The following is a 13,892-nucleotide window of genomic DNA, read 5'->3' as shown; positions in this document are numbered from 1 at the left end:
AACCCTCCCACACCTTCCAGTCCCTCACACTGTCCTTTCTCAATACACTGCGAGTTTTGTAATGACTTACGTTTTCTAGTCTCCGCCCAGGTCTCCCTGCCACGCCCACATTCCCCTCCTACTTCTCTTATAATTTCATGTGGGAACTCATGGTAAAGTAGCCAGGGTTGCCAAGTTAGAGTTTTTTCCCCCAAATTGGGCTACTAATTTAAAGCCCAGGCGGGTTTGTAAAATAAAACCCGCTAAGGTACAGATTTGGGTTAGTTTTTGGTGTTTGTAGTTTGGAAACTAGCTATAGTTTTTTTTCCCCTAGTAAACCTGACATGCCTGCCCACTGCATGCTGGGTAATGTAGTTTGTAGCTAACAAACAGCCTACAGCTAGGATTAACATAAAACTACAACACCCAGCATGCAATTGGACATTATAGACAGAGGCTCCCATTTCTATTCTATTCAGGCTCAACCTGTCTGCTTTACAACCTGCTCCCTGCTTTATAGGGTATGAGATTGTACCATTACTTTCTACTGGGGTGTGGGGGTGCTGCCATTTGTTACTTTCTGCAGTTGATCCTTAAGGTATAATTCTCAGGATCTCAGGCTTCTGAGAGTTGTAGTTTATCCCTCCCATATGTATATCACGTCTGGGGTTAATGCAGCATTCTGAATCCATTTCTGTAGTGACTTCCCAGCTGGACTGGACACAGAGAGCAGGGAATTATCAGTCATCGTGCATATTGGGCTACATTTGTAAGAAAAACTGTGCTCAAGTCAGAAAAAATACAAAATTTGTAGGCGCTGTATACGAGTGCACAGCTTAGAAGGAATGTGGTTAAGGTGCAGATGGGTTGCTGCCATTTTTATAAGAAATACCGGCCTTTATATCTCTTCTCTTTTTTCCTAGTAACATGGGCGCGGGGCAGCATTTGTACTGACCGTGCTAGTGGCGTAAGTAGATGTAACTGGGCCCCACTGCAGGGTCAATATAGTGCTCCAAAGCATTGGTAAGTTGACCTATTGCATTAAGATATATTGACCCTAGACCAGGGGTGGCCAAGATCGTGGTCCACCAGTCGATCCCCCGTGGATTTCTAGCAGACCGCGACGAAGCCGGGGGATGCGGAAGTGCGACGTCAATGCGTATGTGCGCTGCGTCTTGGGGGAGGAGTCATCGGTCGATCACCGATGGAAAAAGTCTGGCCATCCCTGCCCTAGTTAGTGCCCATAAAATATCAGCCAGCCTATATGATAAATAAGGCCCTGTAGCCTAATATGCTTAGTGCTTTGTGACCTAAATTCTTGGAAACCACCTAGGTGATCACGCGACTGCGACAAGCATTTTACATTCCACCCTTGCCCAGTAGGGATATGCGGGTCGCAAAAACTATGACCCACCCCTAGGAAACCTGCCCTGCCTATGGGTCCCCTCATTATTTTCTGCTTTACCCAGTGTCAAAGAGAAGTTAATCCCCTCATTGTTTCTGTTTCACCCAGTTTCAAGGGGAAGTTAATCCCCTCATTGTTTCTGTTTCACCCAGTTTCAAGAGGAAGTTAATCCCCTCATTGTTTTGGTCCACTCAGCTTCCAGGGAAAGTTAATCCCCTCATTGTTTCTGTTTCACCCAGTTTCAAGGGGAAGTTAATCCCCTCATTGTTTTGGTTCACCCAGTTTCAAGAGGAAGTTAATCCCCTCATTGTTTTGGTTCACTCAGCTTCCAGGGGAAGTTAATCCCCTCATTGTTTTCTGTTTTACCCAGTTTCAAGGAGAAGTTAATCCCCTCATTGTTTTATGTTTCACTCAGTTTCAAGGAGAAGGTAACCCCCTCATTGTTTTCTGTTTCACTCAGCTTCAACGGGAAGTTAATCACTTCATTGTTTTCTATTTTTGCCCAGCCCATGGATCCTTACCTCAAACTGAATCACCCACCAGTGATGTCAGGCCCAAACTGCCAATCTGTGGATTCCGCTAAATGCCAGAGGGGCGACTGTAAGATGCCACAGACAGTCGCTATTTATTGGGCTGCTGGGGGGCTGTTTGGGCCTCTGGGTACTTGAAATTCCAGGGTCTATTTTGAATCTCATTCCCGACCTGGGTAATGTAATGGAAGGGGCTGTCACTGACATCACCAACAGGGAGTGCTCACTGGAACATAATGCAAGGTGCAAGGTGTCAGGTTTGACAGAAAAAATCTGGACCTGTACGAACCTGCACCCCCAGCCCCAATATGTAACCAACCCGCAGGTGTCGAATATATCTACATATCGCAAATTCCCAATGTATTCATATGTGCCATTTAGTTGTCAAATGGTTGCGTGCCCAAGGCAAGTTTCTGATCAGACGCGCCCCCATGCTCAAGCAAGAGAGGGGCAGGGTGTAATTGGCTAGAAGCTCAGACCCCCTGCTTGTCTTTATGAAAAGTGCATCTGGTGATTCTCCAGAACCCTAGGGGTAGGCATTGTGTCCCGGTACTCGGCACCTCTCAGGGAAACTTCCAAAGTTGCCACCCATTTAAAGACATGGAAACATGCTCCAAGAATAAAGTTCTTGTACTCCTTAGACTCGAGCTTGCCATTACAATGGGGGTGGTTGCCCCCACCGACCCTAGATCAACTGTGCCAGTGAGTACATATACATTTTAATAAACCTTTTGATATCAACCTCTACTGGGGCTTTTGATTTCCACCCTATAAGAAGAATGGCTATTGATTTCTGAAGTTAAGTAATCTGGATCTTGGAAATGTAAGAGGTGCAAATACAGTTTTTATGGCAGAGCGTACCTCAGGAGTAAATATGCCTTGTGTGTATACGCCCCCTAGTGGACATGTGAGCAAGATACAATGGTGAAAACCTAGAAAGTTGAGACGGCATAGTTACAGCTAGGGGCACATTTAGTAAGAAATTTTGAGAAAAAGTCCATTTTTTTTTTTACTTCTAGATATTTTCAAGGTTTATGGATGGGTTTTTGCCAGTACTCACTTTTTCTGATATTGTTTCTTGAAAAATTTGAGTTTTTCAGAAAATTTGCCCGAAAAATTTGAGTTTTTCAAAAATAACTCCCATAGTTCATGAATTATTAATGTTTAGTTAACTTTTTTTTTTTATTTGTTGAGTACCATTGGAGGCTTAGAATAGTCAGTGACAGCCTGTCCTTGACACATTTTCAAGGAGAAGTTAATCCCTTCATTGTTTTCTGTTTTACCCAGTTTCAAGAAGTTAATCCCCTCATTATTTTCTGTTTTACCTAGTTTCAAGGGCAAGTTAAACTGCTCATTGTTTTACCTAGTTTCAAGGGGAAATTAATCCCATCATTGTTTTCTACTTCACCCAGTTTCAAGTGAAACGTAAACGCATTTTTGTTTTCCACAAGTTCCTTGTGACCTAAATTCTTGGAGACCACATAGGTGATCACACAACTGTGACTAGCAATTTACATTCCACCTTTGCCCAGTAGTGATATGTGGGTCACAAAAACTATGACCCACCCCTTGTAAACCTGCCCAGCCCATGGATCCTTACTTTGAACTGTATCCGTCCCCACCGGTGATGTCAGGCTTGGACTGGCAATCTGTAGATCCTGGCAAATGCCAGAGTGGCTGCTAAAGATGCCATAGACAGTCACTATTTATTGGTCCGGTGGGGGGCTGTTTGGGCCTCTGTGTACTTGAAATGCCAGGGCCTATTTTGAATCTCATTCTGGACCTGGGTGATTTAATGGAGGGGGCTGTCACTGACGTCACCAGCAGGGAGCGCTGTTGTAAAGGCTATTTCACAGGGGTTGCCAAAATGCTTTGGGTCCTTTAGACCGATTCAGCAGCTTATCTGCCTGTGAATGGACACCCACTACGGGACTAAAATTGGCCAGATCTCAATCGGGCAGGTTTGATTTTCCCGTCTGATCAGGGACTGCGTCAGTGCATTGATAAGGTCTTCCTTTCCAAATACCCATTGTTTTAATTCAATCCCTTGACATTAGGGCCTTTCCAAACAAGCAGATCATGACGTGTATGGCCACCTCAAGTGATAAGAAAAGGTTAAGTTCTTTATTATGATCTTGCTGATGGTTTCACTTTCATTACAGTATGTACAAGTGCAGCTAAACATGGCATCTTCCCGGCTTAGACAAGAACTTGTCTGCCCCATCTGCCTCGACATTTATAGGAACCCAGTCATCCTGAGATGTGGGCACAACTTCTGTAGCAGTTGCATTGAGAGCGTGTTTGACTCCCAGGAAGACAGCTGGCTATACACATGTCCCGAGTGCAGAAAGAGATTCATGGTGAGACCTTTACCTCGAAGGAACTTCAAGTTGAGCAACATAGCCAGTCGCTATCTGGAACATCAAACAGAAGAGGAGGAGGAGGCTGGGATTCATTGCACTTACTGTGTTGACTTCCCTGCTCCTGCTGTAAAAACATGTCTTCAGTGTGAAGCTTCTTTCTGTGACAGACACCTGAAAAAACACTGCAAGTCTCAAGAACACATCTTGGTTGAACCTAACACTCCCAAAGATGACATACAATGCCCCACTCACTGTGGCCTGCTAATATACTACTGCTTTGATGATGCATCCAGAGTCTGTTTGTCCTGCTACCTGGTGGGAGAGCACCAAGGACATCACGTGGAGCTGCTGAATGATGCCTGTGAGGACAAGAAGCGGAAATGGACACGTGCTCTCGAGAAAACAATCTCCATTCGAGATGAAGCTGAGGAGAAAATCCAGAGCCTGCAGAAGCGTCGGAGACACGTCAAAGAAAAATTGTCCAGTGCCGCCGACAAAGTGACAGCTCTGTTTAGGAACTTTCACAAACAGCCGAGGGCACAAGGGAAACAAGTTCTTGATGAGATCAAAAGGGAGGTAGAACGAGTGTCCCTCCAGATCTCTAATCATATAAAGGGCTTGGAAATAAAGAAGGAAGAACTGTCCAAAACGATTGTTCAGCTTGAGGAGCTGTGCAGCTTGACTGACCCGCTGTTGGTGCTGAGAGCCATGGAACCCAATGTTGCACAGAGCGATAGTGCAGCTGAAATTCCTTCCTCTTGCCAACTGGATCATGTTCTTATTTCATTAATAGTACAGCGGCATCTTGAGAAGTATGATCCCTTCATTCCTAAACTTCTGGCAATAGAAAGTCTCCTTCTTGAAAATACAGGCAGTCTTTTACTGGAAGTCAGGACAAACCACAACACAATCCCTCTGTTGCCTGAACACAAAACTGTGTCGTTCTCTGCTGAAAACTGGACATGTAATGCTGGGTCGGAGCTATTCACGGCTGGTCAGGTTCTAAGTTCTACGGGGATTTCGTCTGGAGAACACCTCTGGGAAGTAGAGGTTAGCCAAAATGGCTTTCGATGCATCGGCGTGGCCTATCCCAGTGTTGTCAGGACGGGGCCACAGTCCTTTATTGGATATAATGATAAATCCTGGAGCTTGACGTGGATCAATGATTTTGTTGGTGTCAGCCATAATAATGAATGCAGACCGTTATCTAAAGTTCGCCTCATGGGGAAACTTGGAATCTATATAGATTATGAAGCTGGAGTTTTGTCCTTCTACCAACTGAGTGACCCCATCAGGCGTTTGCACTCCTTCACTGCTACCTTTATAGAACCTTTACATCTTGCCTTTAATGTACTCAATGGCTGGGTGAGAGTAAATAACAAAGCAATCTGGGGCAAAAGATTGTTGCTTAGTTAACAATGATATGTTACCAATTGTAGCATTGATCTCCCTGGAGGAGAATAAAGATGGCCATACACGGGCTGCTTTTAGCTGCAGATATCGGTCCTTTAGACAGATTTGGCAGCTTATCTGCCCGTGTATGGGCACCCCCGATGAGCCTCCCCGACCGACATCTGGCCTGAAATTGGCCAGATCTTAATCAGGCAGATTTGATTTCTCTATCGGTTTGTTGATCTGACGTATGCCCCCCTGTCATAACTGAGATATGATTAATCCTTATTGGAGGTCATATTATCCTATTTGGTTTATTTAATGTCTATTTAATGATTTTTAGTAGACTTCTATATCATGGGTATGGAAAGATCCCCTATTTGGAAAACCTCCATGTCCCAAGCATTCTGGATAATAGAAGAGTAAAATAGTGAATAAGGTACCCAATGTTGTAAAATGTAAGCACTAGAAATTACAAAGGTCAGGGAGCTGTGAGTATCACTCATGTATTATAAGGGATAATGTACCCCCTACTGTAAATGATAAGGATATTAGCAGTCACTGAGGGGCTCTGTGCCCATATAAAGGCACAAGGCTGCAGGCTGAGTTATACAGGGAACTCTGAGTATCACTCATGTATTATAAGGGATAATGTACCCCCTACTGTAAATGATAAGGATATTAGCAGTCACTGAGGGGTTCTGTGCCCATATAAAGGCACAAGGCTGCAGGCTGAGTTATACAGGGAACTCTGAGTATCACTCATGTATTATAAGGGATAATGTACCCCCTACTGTAAATGATAAGGATATTAGCAGTCACTGAGGGGTTCTGTGCCCATATAAAGGCACAAGGCTGCAGGCTGAGTTATACAGGGAACTCTGAGTATCACTCATGTATTATAAGGGATAATGTACCCCCTACTGTAAATGATAAGGATATTAGCAGTCACTGAGGGGTTCTGTGCCCATATAAAGGCACAAGGCTGCAGGCTGAGTTATACAGGGAACTCTGAGTATCACTCATGTATTATAAGGGATAATGTACCCCCTACTGTAAATGATAAGGATATTAGCAGTCACTGAGGGGTTCTGTGCCCATATAAAGGCACAAGGCTGCAGGCTGAGTTATACAGGGAACTCTGAGTATCACTCATGTATTATAAGGGATAATGTACCCCCTACTGTAAATGATAAGGATATTAGCAGTCACTGAGGGGTTCTGTGCCCATATAAAGGCACAAGGCTGCAGGCTGAGTTATACAGGGAACTCTGAGTATCACTCATGTATTATAAGGGATAATGTACCCCCTACTGTAAATGATAAGGATATTAGCAGTCACTGAGGGGTTCTGTGCCCATATAAAGGCACAAGGCTGCAGGCTTGTATTTTAAAATAGGAGTACATTATTTTCTATATACATATTTTCAAGTTTTGAGTTTAGGTTATTTGTGGCTCTAGTATTGCATGATTATTAGTATTCCATAAATACCTGAAAACAGAAAGATAATAAAAAAAGATAAAATGCAAATTGTGGTGTCATGGGGAATGCTGTGGGATTTCCTCAGCAGGAAATGTACTTTTGCTTTCATTCTCAGGCAAAAATATTCCCTTGTTAAATCTGAGTCATAACCTCCATTTTTATTGCGTTTGTAAATCAACCACGAATTGTGTGAACATGCAAGTACATGAACGTTTGGCAGATGAATGTAAAATAAACCAATACATTTTAAAGGAAAAAAAACTATATGTAAGGTGTCTTCATGATTGGTTTCCATCTCACGTTGTATATGGGCTTGCATAAGGCTGATGCCCCAAGGAGCGAGTTAGTCACTGGTCCTTCTCAACACTTTATAATTTTGCCTTAAATGTATTTGCCCAATGCTGTTATATTCCCTATCTGATCCCCCCTGTTCCTCTATGAGGTGGCGGCCATATTTGTGCAGCAGGAGTCCGTTAGCATTAGAGGTTAGCTTGTGGCTATGGCTGGTCAAAAATGTTCTGATGGGTGTGTGCACCTTGGACCTTAGGACATTATGTGCAACAGGAATCACTCTGTATGCCATGGGCCTTGGGGTAAAGGCAGGTGATGTTCTTTTTAGCAACATGTACAGGTGGTGGGAATGGCTGCAGCTGTCATGGCAACAGCTCCCCTAGTGGCCTTAATTGGAAAGCTGGATAAAACGAATGCACGTTCCAAATTTTCTCTTTTATAAAGGAGCCTGTCATAGCAACATTCTCTTTGAATATTTCAGCTTGATATTTCTATCGTATTAGGCTACTGCCACACGCTCCTAAAAGCTTCTGTATGTGCCTGAACCCAGAGCTGTTACACTGGGCCAGGTGCTTGGCACATGGAGCGGATTTTGGCGCTGAACTGCTCAAGTATGCAGTGTGTGTGCCTCCACCTGGCCCAATGCAATGGCTCCGGGTGCCGGCACGTAAAGAAGCTTTAAGGAGTTGCGGTTTCTTACCCTGTGTTTATCCACAGCCTGAGGATTGCCCATGTGTGGCAGTAGCTTAAAGGAACAGTAACACCAAAAAATGAAAGTGTATAAAAGTAACTAAAATATAATGTGCTGCTGCCCTGCACTGGTAAAAGTTGTGTGTTTACTTCAGAAAGTCTACTATAATTTATATAAATAAGCTGCTGTGTAGCCATGGGGGCAGCTATTCAAAGGAGAAAAGGCACAGGCACATAGCAGATAACAGATAAAACACTATTGTATTCTACAGAGCTTATCTGTTATCTGCTATGTAACCTGTGCCTTTTCTCCTTTTTTCCAACTTGAATGGCTGCCCCCATGGCTACACCGCAGCTTATTATATAAATTATAGTAGTGTTACTGTAGCAAACACACCAGTTTTACCAGTGCAGGGCAACAGTGCATTATATTTTTATTACTTTAAGGCTCTTTTATTTTTTGGTGTTACTGTTCCTTTAAGCTGGCCAAACACGTTCAGATTTTAGTCGTCTTCTGGCGAACATTCGTATATCGATTGTACGTTTAAATGCAACGATCTAAAACTAACATTCACACTGAAATTGTAGGATAAAGCAAATCGGAGAATGTTCTGAATATGAAACAGTTGGCAGCACTAATCATACGAAAGTGACTTCCTGGGAATGCATTGTAGGTCCCCCAAGCATATCGGCAGATACATGCACAGATTTTATCCTTATCCAACTGAAATTTTCTAACCTGCTCGATCGACTCGATCGCCATGGTACGGAAATGATCAGGATGATTATTCTGAGCCCACACACAACACACTGTCCAAATATGATTCTATCGGTGCATGTAAAAAGCTTAAAGAGATACATACACCTGACCTTAAACTGTTTTCTGTATATCTGTACATCAGTAGTCCATTAGCATTAGAAGCTATAACTGACAGGCTGAAAATCGACTGTCAGGTTGGCAAAACAGTCAGGTTTAGGGACTTCAAGTAACAATTACTTACAAAAGCAGCCCTATCAATGAAAAACCATCAACATGACCAGGCAACTTTTTATGTACATTCATGTTTTGAAAAGTAGTTTTTTCATGTCAGTATCACTGTAAAGGTGCCCATACACGTTAAGATCCGCTTGCTTGGCGAGGTCGCCAAGCGAGCGGATCTTCTCCCGATATCCCCACCGACAGGAGGGCGATATCGGGAAAATGTAGGCCCCAGGGCCAAACAATCAAATTCTAACGGCGGCAATGGCACAGTCAGTTCGGGGACCACATCAGCGAGCCGATGCGGTCCCCGATCTGACTAAATCTTTTAACCTGCCCGATCGATATCTGGGCAATTTCAGGCCAGATATCAGTCGAGCATGGCCGTCGTTTCTGCCCCTACACAGGCCGATAAGCTGCCGAATTGGTCCAAGGGACCCATAGCAGCTACAATCGGCCCATGTATGGCCACCTTAAATGCTAGGCATTTTTAGGCTACCTCTTAATCTTTTTTGTGCCTTTCTTTTCCCAATCACTCTGCCAAGTATGATCCTTGGGTTGGGTTACTTAGAAATAAGCATAGATGAGGGTGACACCAGTGGGAATTTCCTTCACCGTCTGACTTTTTCACTTTCATTTCTGCTTGCAGCTGATTGGGAAAGAGCGACGCCCGCAGGTATTTGCCTTTCATTTGGCAATGGCATCTGCTAAGCTCACACAGGAGTTATGTTGCTCCATCTGCCTGGACTTCTACAGAAAACCTGTCATTCTCCGATGTGGCCATAATTTCTGCCAGGACTGTATTACAGGAGTGTTCAACACCCAGGAGGAGGAATCTGCATTTTATACCTGCCCCGAATGCAGGAAACGATTTAAGGCGAGGCCTTTGCCTGTGAGAAACCTGGCTCTCAGTAATATAGCAGAGCTGTACCAGGTTGGCCGACCAAGGCCAGAAGCGACCGGAATCCTCTGCACTTACTGTATAGACATCCCTCAAGCTGCAATTAAGACCTGCCTGCACTGTGACGCCTCCTTATGTGAACTGCACCTTACAGCACACAGTGCATCGGAGGAACATATCTTACTGGACGCCACCAGTCCCCTCCAGAATCGGCACTGCCCCATTCACAGAAAGCTCCTCGCATATTACTGTTCTGAGGATGCTGCCTACTTATGTGTATGCTGCTGCCTTTCTGAGGAGCACCGGGGACACCACCTAGAATGTTTAAATAAGGCGTCTCAGATAAAGAAAGCTGAACTAAGTCAAATTCTAGAGCACTTGGGTCTCCTGAAAGCAAAGAAAAACCTGGTGAACCTGAACCTTATTCGCCACAGCAGGAAGGTAGAACAGGAGAGTGCGGTTCTAACCAAGAACGTTGCTTCCCTGTTTGCTGAAATCAGAGAACAACTTGAGGCTCTAGAACGCCGCATCCTTAATGAGATAACGCTCGAGGAGCAAAAGGTTCTTGTTCCAATCGGCAAGATGATCGGCAAGTTGGAATCACAGAGAGATGAACTGACCAGAAAAATGAATTCCATAGAGGAGCTGTGCAATAATACTGACCCCCTGGCTGTGTTACGGGAGCAGGAATTGGGCAGGGCATTGGATAATGAAGAAGATAATGACGATGATGATGATGATGATGATGATGATAGGTATAGCAAGTATCTGATAGCATCAAGTCACCTAGATCGGCTGCTTCTGTCTGTAAGAATACAGAAAGGCCTAGAGCGATTTGTTGCTAGTATTTCCGACATTATGGCCGACAGATTCACCAATGTGGAATGCGTGTCTGATCTTTTATTGGACATCAACACGGCTGGTCATAACATTTGTCTGTCAGGTGACCTGAAAACCGCATCGTACTTAACAGAGAAACAGGAGTGGAGCACCGGTCCTTGCAGGTTCACAACAGCACAAGTTCTGAGTACCACCAGCTTCTCATCCGGAAACCATTTCTGGGAGGTGGAGGTTAGTGAAGATGGCCTTAGGAGTGTAGGGGTGGCCTATGCCAGCATCCCCAGGGTAGGGCCGGAATCCATTATAGGTTATAACAGCCAATCCTGGAGCCTAACCTGGATCAATGACCTGATTGGAGTAAGTCATAATTCTGAGTGCAAGACTGTATCTAAAAGCTCAACGATGAGGAACGTTGGAATCTCCCTAGACTATGAAGCAGGACTACTGACCTTCTATCAGCTGTGCGACCCCATCAGACACCTGCACACCTTCAGCTCCACATTCACCGAACCTCTTCATCTCGCCTTCCATGTCGAAAAAGGCTGGGTGAGAATAAGCAGCAAAGCATCCTGGGCTATTCCAAGTACCGGCAAATCCAAAGTTGGGGATCCGTGAGTGTTTCCCGGTGCAACTAAGGCCCCAGTTCCTAATAATTTCAGTCAGACAAGCCTATTTGGGATGATGGGAATGGAAATACAAATGCATTATTAAAGTAGATTTTGGTGTTACTTCCCCTTTAATAACTGTTAATTCTTACATAGACATGATGCAAGAGTCAGAACACTTTGAGCACTTGTTGATAGGAACTATCTTTAGGTTCTTGGGGTATCTAAACAGGTATCAGATGCTCTGGTCTATTTTATGTTCAATGTATTTTTTGTTTACTTGTGGGTATTATCAGTATTGGATTGGCCCACAGGATACCAGAAACCCCCCACCCGTAGGCTAAGGTGATAGGTGCCCTCCTGTGTCCATATATGCCTATACTTTGGCCATTCACCAGTCCCTTTTTCTTTCTGGGGGATATGGAGAGAAGGAAATGTATGTACAGTTATAAAGACGGTGAGTCAGGAGATGGACGGGAGAGTGGGATTGTGGTGTAAGGGTTTCTGATGGGCCCCTGGCCCCCAGTCCCACAGTCCCCCAGTCCCCCAGTCCCACACTGAGTGTTATCTCCATAATCCTTTTTTGTTCTTCATTTTGTTACTTTATTGTAAAACCCTTGGTGGCTTGTGTGCACTGTATAAATAAACAATAGTGAGCATAAAAAGCTGTTCCTTTACTTTAATACTGGAGATATAACCTGCTATATACAGGCTGAGTTATACAGGGAACTCTGAGTATCACTCATGTATTATAAGGGATAATGTACCCCCTACTGTAAATGATAAGGATATTAGCAGTCACTGAGGGGTTCTGTGACCATATAAAGGCACAAGGCTGCAGGCTGAGTTATACAGGGAACTCTGAGTATCACTCATGTATTATAAGGGATAATGTACCCCCTACTGTAAATGATAAGGATATTAGCAGTCACTGAGGGGTTCTGTGCCCATATAAAGGCTGCAGGCTGAGTTATACAGGGAACTCTGAGTATCACTCATGTATTATAAGGGATAATGTACCCCCTACTGTAAATGATAAGGATATTAGCAGTCACTGAGGGGTTCTGTGCCCATATAAAGGCACAAGGCTGCAGGCTGAGTTATACAGGGAACTGAGTATCACTCATGTATTATAAGGGATAATGTACCCCCTACTGTAAATGATAAGGATATTAGAAGTCACTGAGGGGTTCTGTACCCATATAAAGGCACAAGGCTGCAGGCTGAGTTATACAGGGAACTCTGAGTATCATTCATGTATTATAAGGGATAATGTACCCCCTACTGTAAATGATAAGGATATTAGCAGTCACTGAGGGGTTCTGTGCCCATATAAAGGCACAAGGCTGCAGGCTGAGTTATACAGGGAACTCTGAGTATCACTCATGTATTATAAGGGATACTGTACCCCCTACTGTAAATGATAAGGATATTAGCAGTCACTGAGGGGTTCTGTGCCCCCCATATAAAGGCACAAGGCTGCAGGCTGAGTTATACAGGGAACTCTGAGTATCACTCATGTATTATAAGGGATAATGTACCCCCTACTGTAAATGATAAGGATATTAGCAGTCACTGAGGGGTTCTGTGCCCATATAAAGGCACAAGGCTGCAGGCTGAGTTATACAGGGAACTCTGAGTATCACTCATGTATTATAAGGGATAATGTACCCCCTACTGTAAATGATAAGGATATTAGCAGTCACTGAGGGGTTCTGTGCCCATATAAAGGCACAAGGCTGCAGGCTGAGTTATACAGGGAACTCTGAGTATCACTCATGTATTATAAGGGATAATGTACCCCCTACTGTAAATGATAAGGATATTAGCAGTCACTGAGGGGTTCTGTGCCCATATAAAGGCACAAGGCTGCAGGCTGAGTTATACAGGGAACTCTGAGTATCACTCATGTATTATAAGGGATAATGTACCCCCTACTGTAAATGATAAGGATATTAAAAGTCACAAACAAAAAGTTAAAGTGAATGATGTGACACCACAAAGAACCAGATGCACGGAGTTTGTATATAACTATAATCACAGGTTACCCATGCTTTGTGTGTGAGACATACTCTGTAACAATAGTGACCATGAAAGGAGGATGTCATTGAAATCCTGAATCCTTGTGAGTGGATTAAAATGAAAACCGATAGCGACTGGGTTGCAACGTTTAATGTCGACCTGGCTGCGCACACGCTACTCACACCCCCGCCGGCAGATAATAGTACCAGCCCGACCCAGGGGCATGCCGGGAAATGTGTTTTTAGCCAGCTTCCTTTCCGTCTCCTTGTACGGTTCGCGGCCGGATGTCGCACTACATATCCCAGAATGCACCGGGCTTAGGGAAAGCGTGTATCTCTGACATTGGACAGCTGCCTGGGAATGAGTTGAATTAACCGAGGCGCAGGGTACCACTACTGCTTCCCCTGTCGTA

General features: G+C 44.2%; 1 protein-coding gene across 2 annotated transcripts; it reads left to right on the top strand.

Moving 5' to 3' along the window:
* The first annotated feature begins 442 nt into the window (after window positions 1-442).
* Window positions 443-13,587, top strand: LOC734077 (novel C3HC4 type (RING finger) and B-box zinc finger protein with SPRY domain). Of its 2 annotated transcripts, NM_001045753.1 has the most exon segments (3): window positions 469-500; window positions 9,762-12,169; window positions 13,074-13,587. In NM_001045753.1, a coding segment is annotated over 1 exon segment (1,659 nt). In that variant the 5' UTR covers window positions 469-500; window positions 9,762-9,809; the 3' UTR covers window positions 11,469-12,169; window positions 13,074-13,587.
* The last annotated feature ends 305 nt before the right edge of the window (window positions 13,588-13,892 follow it).

This window comes from Xenopus tropicalis, chromosome 9 (genome assembly GCF_000004195.4).
Source record: "Xenopus tropicalis strain Nigerian chromosome 9, UCB_Xtro_10.0, whole genome shotgun sequence".
Taxonomy (NCBI): Eukaryota; Metazoa; Chordata; class Amphibia; order Anura; family Pipidae; genus Xenopus; species Xenopus tropicalis.
This window is presented reverse-complemented; position numbering and strand designations above follow the sequence as displayed.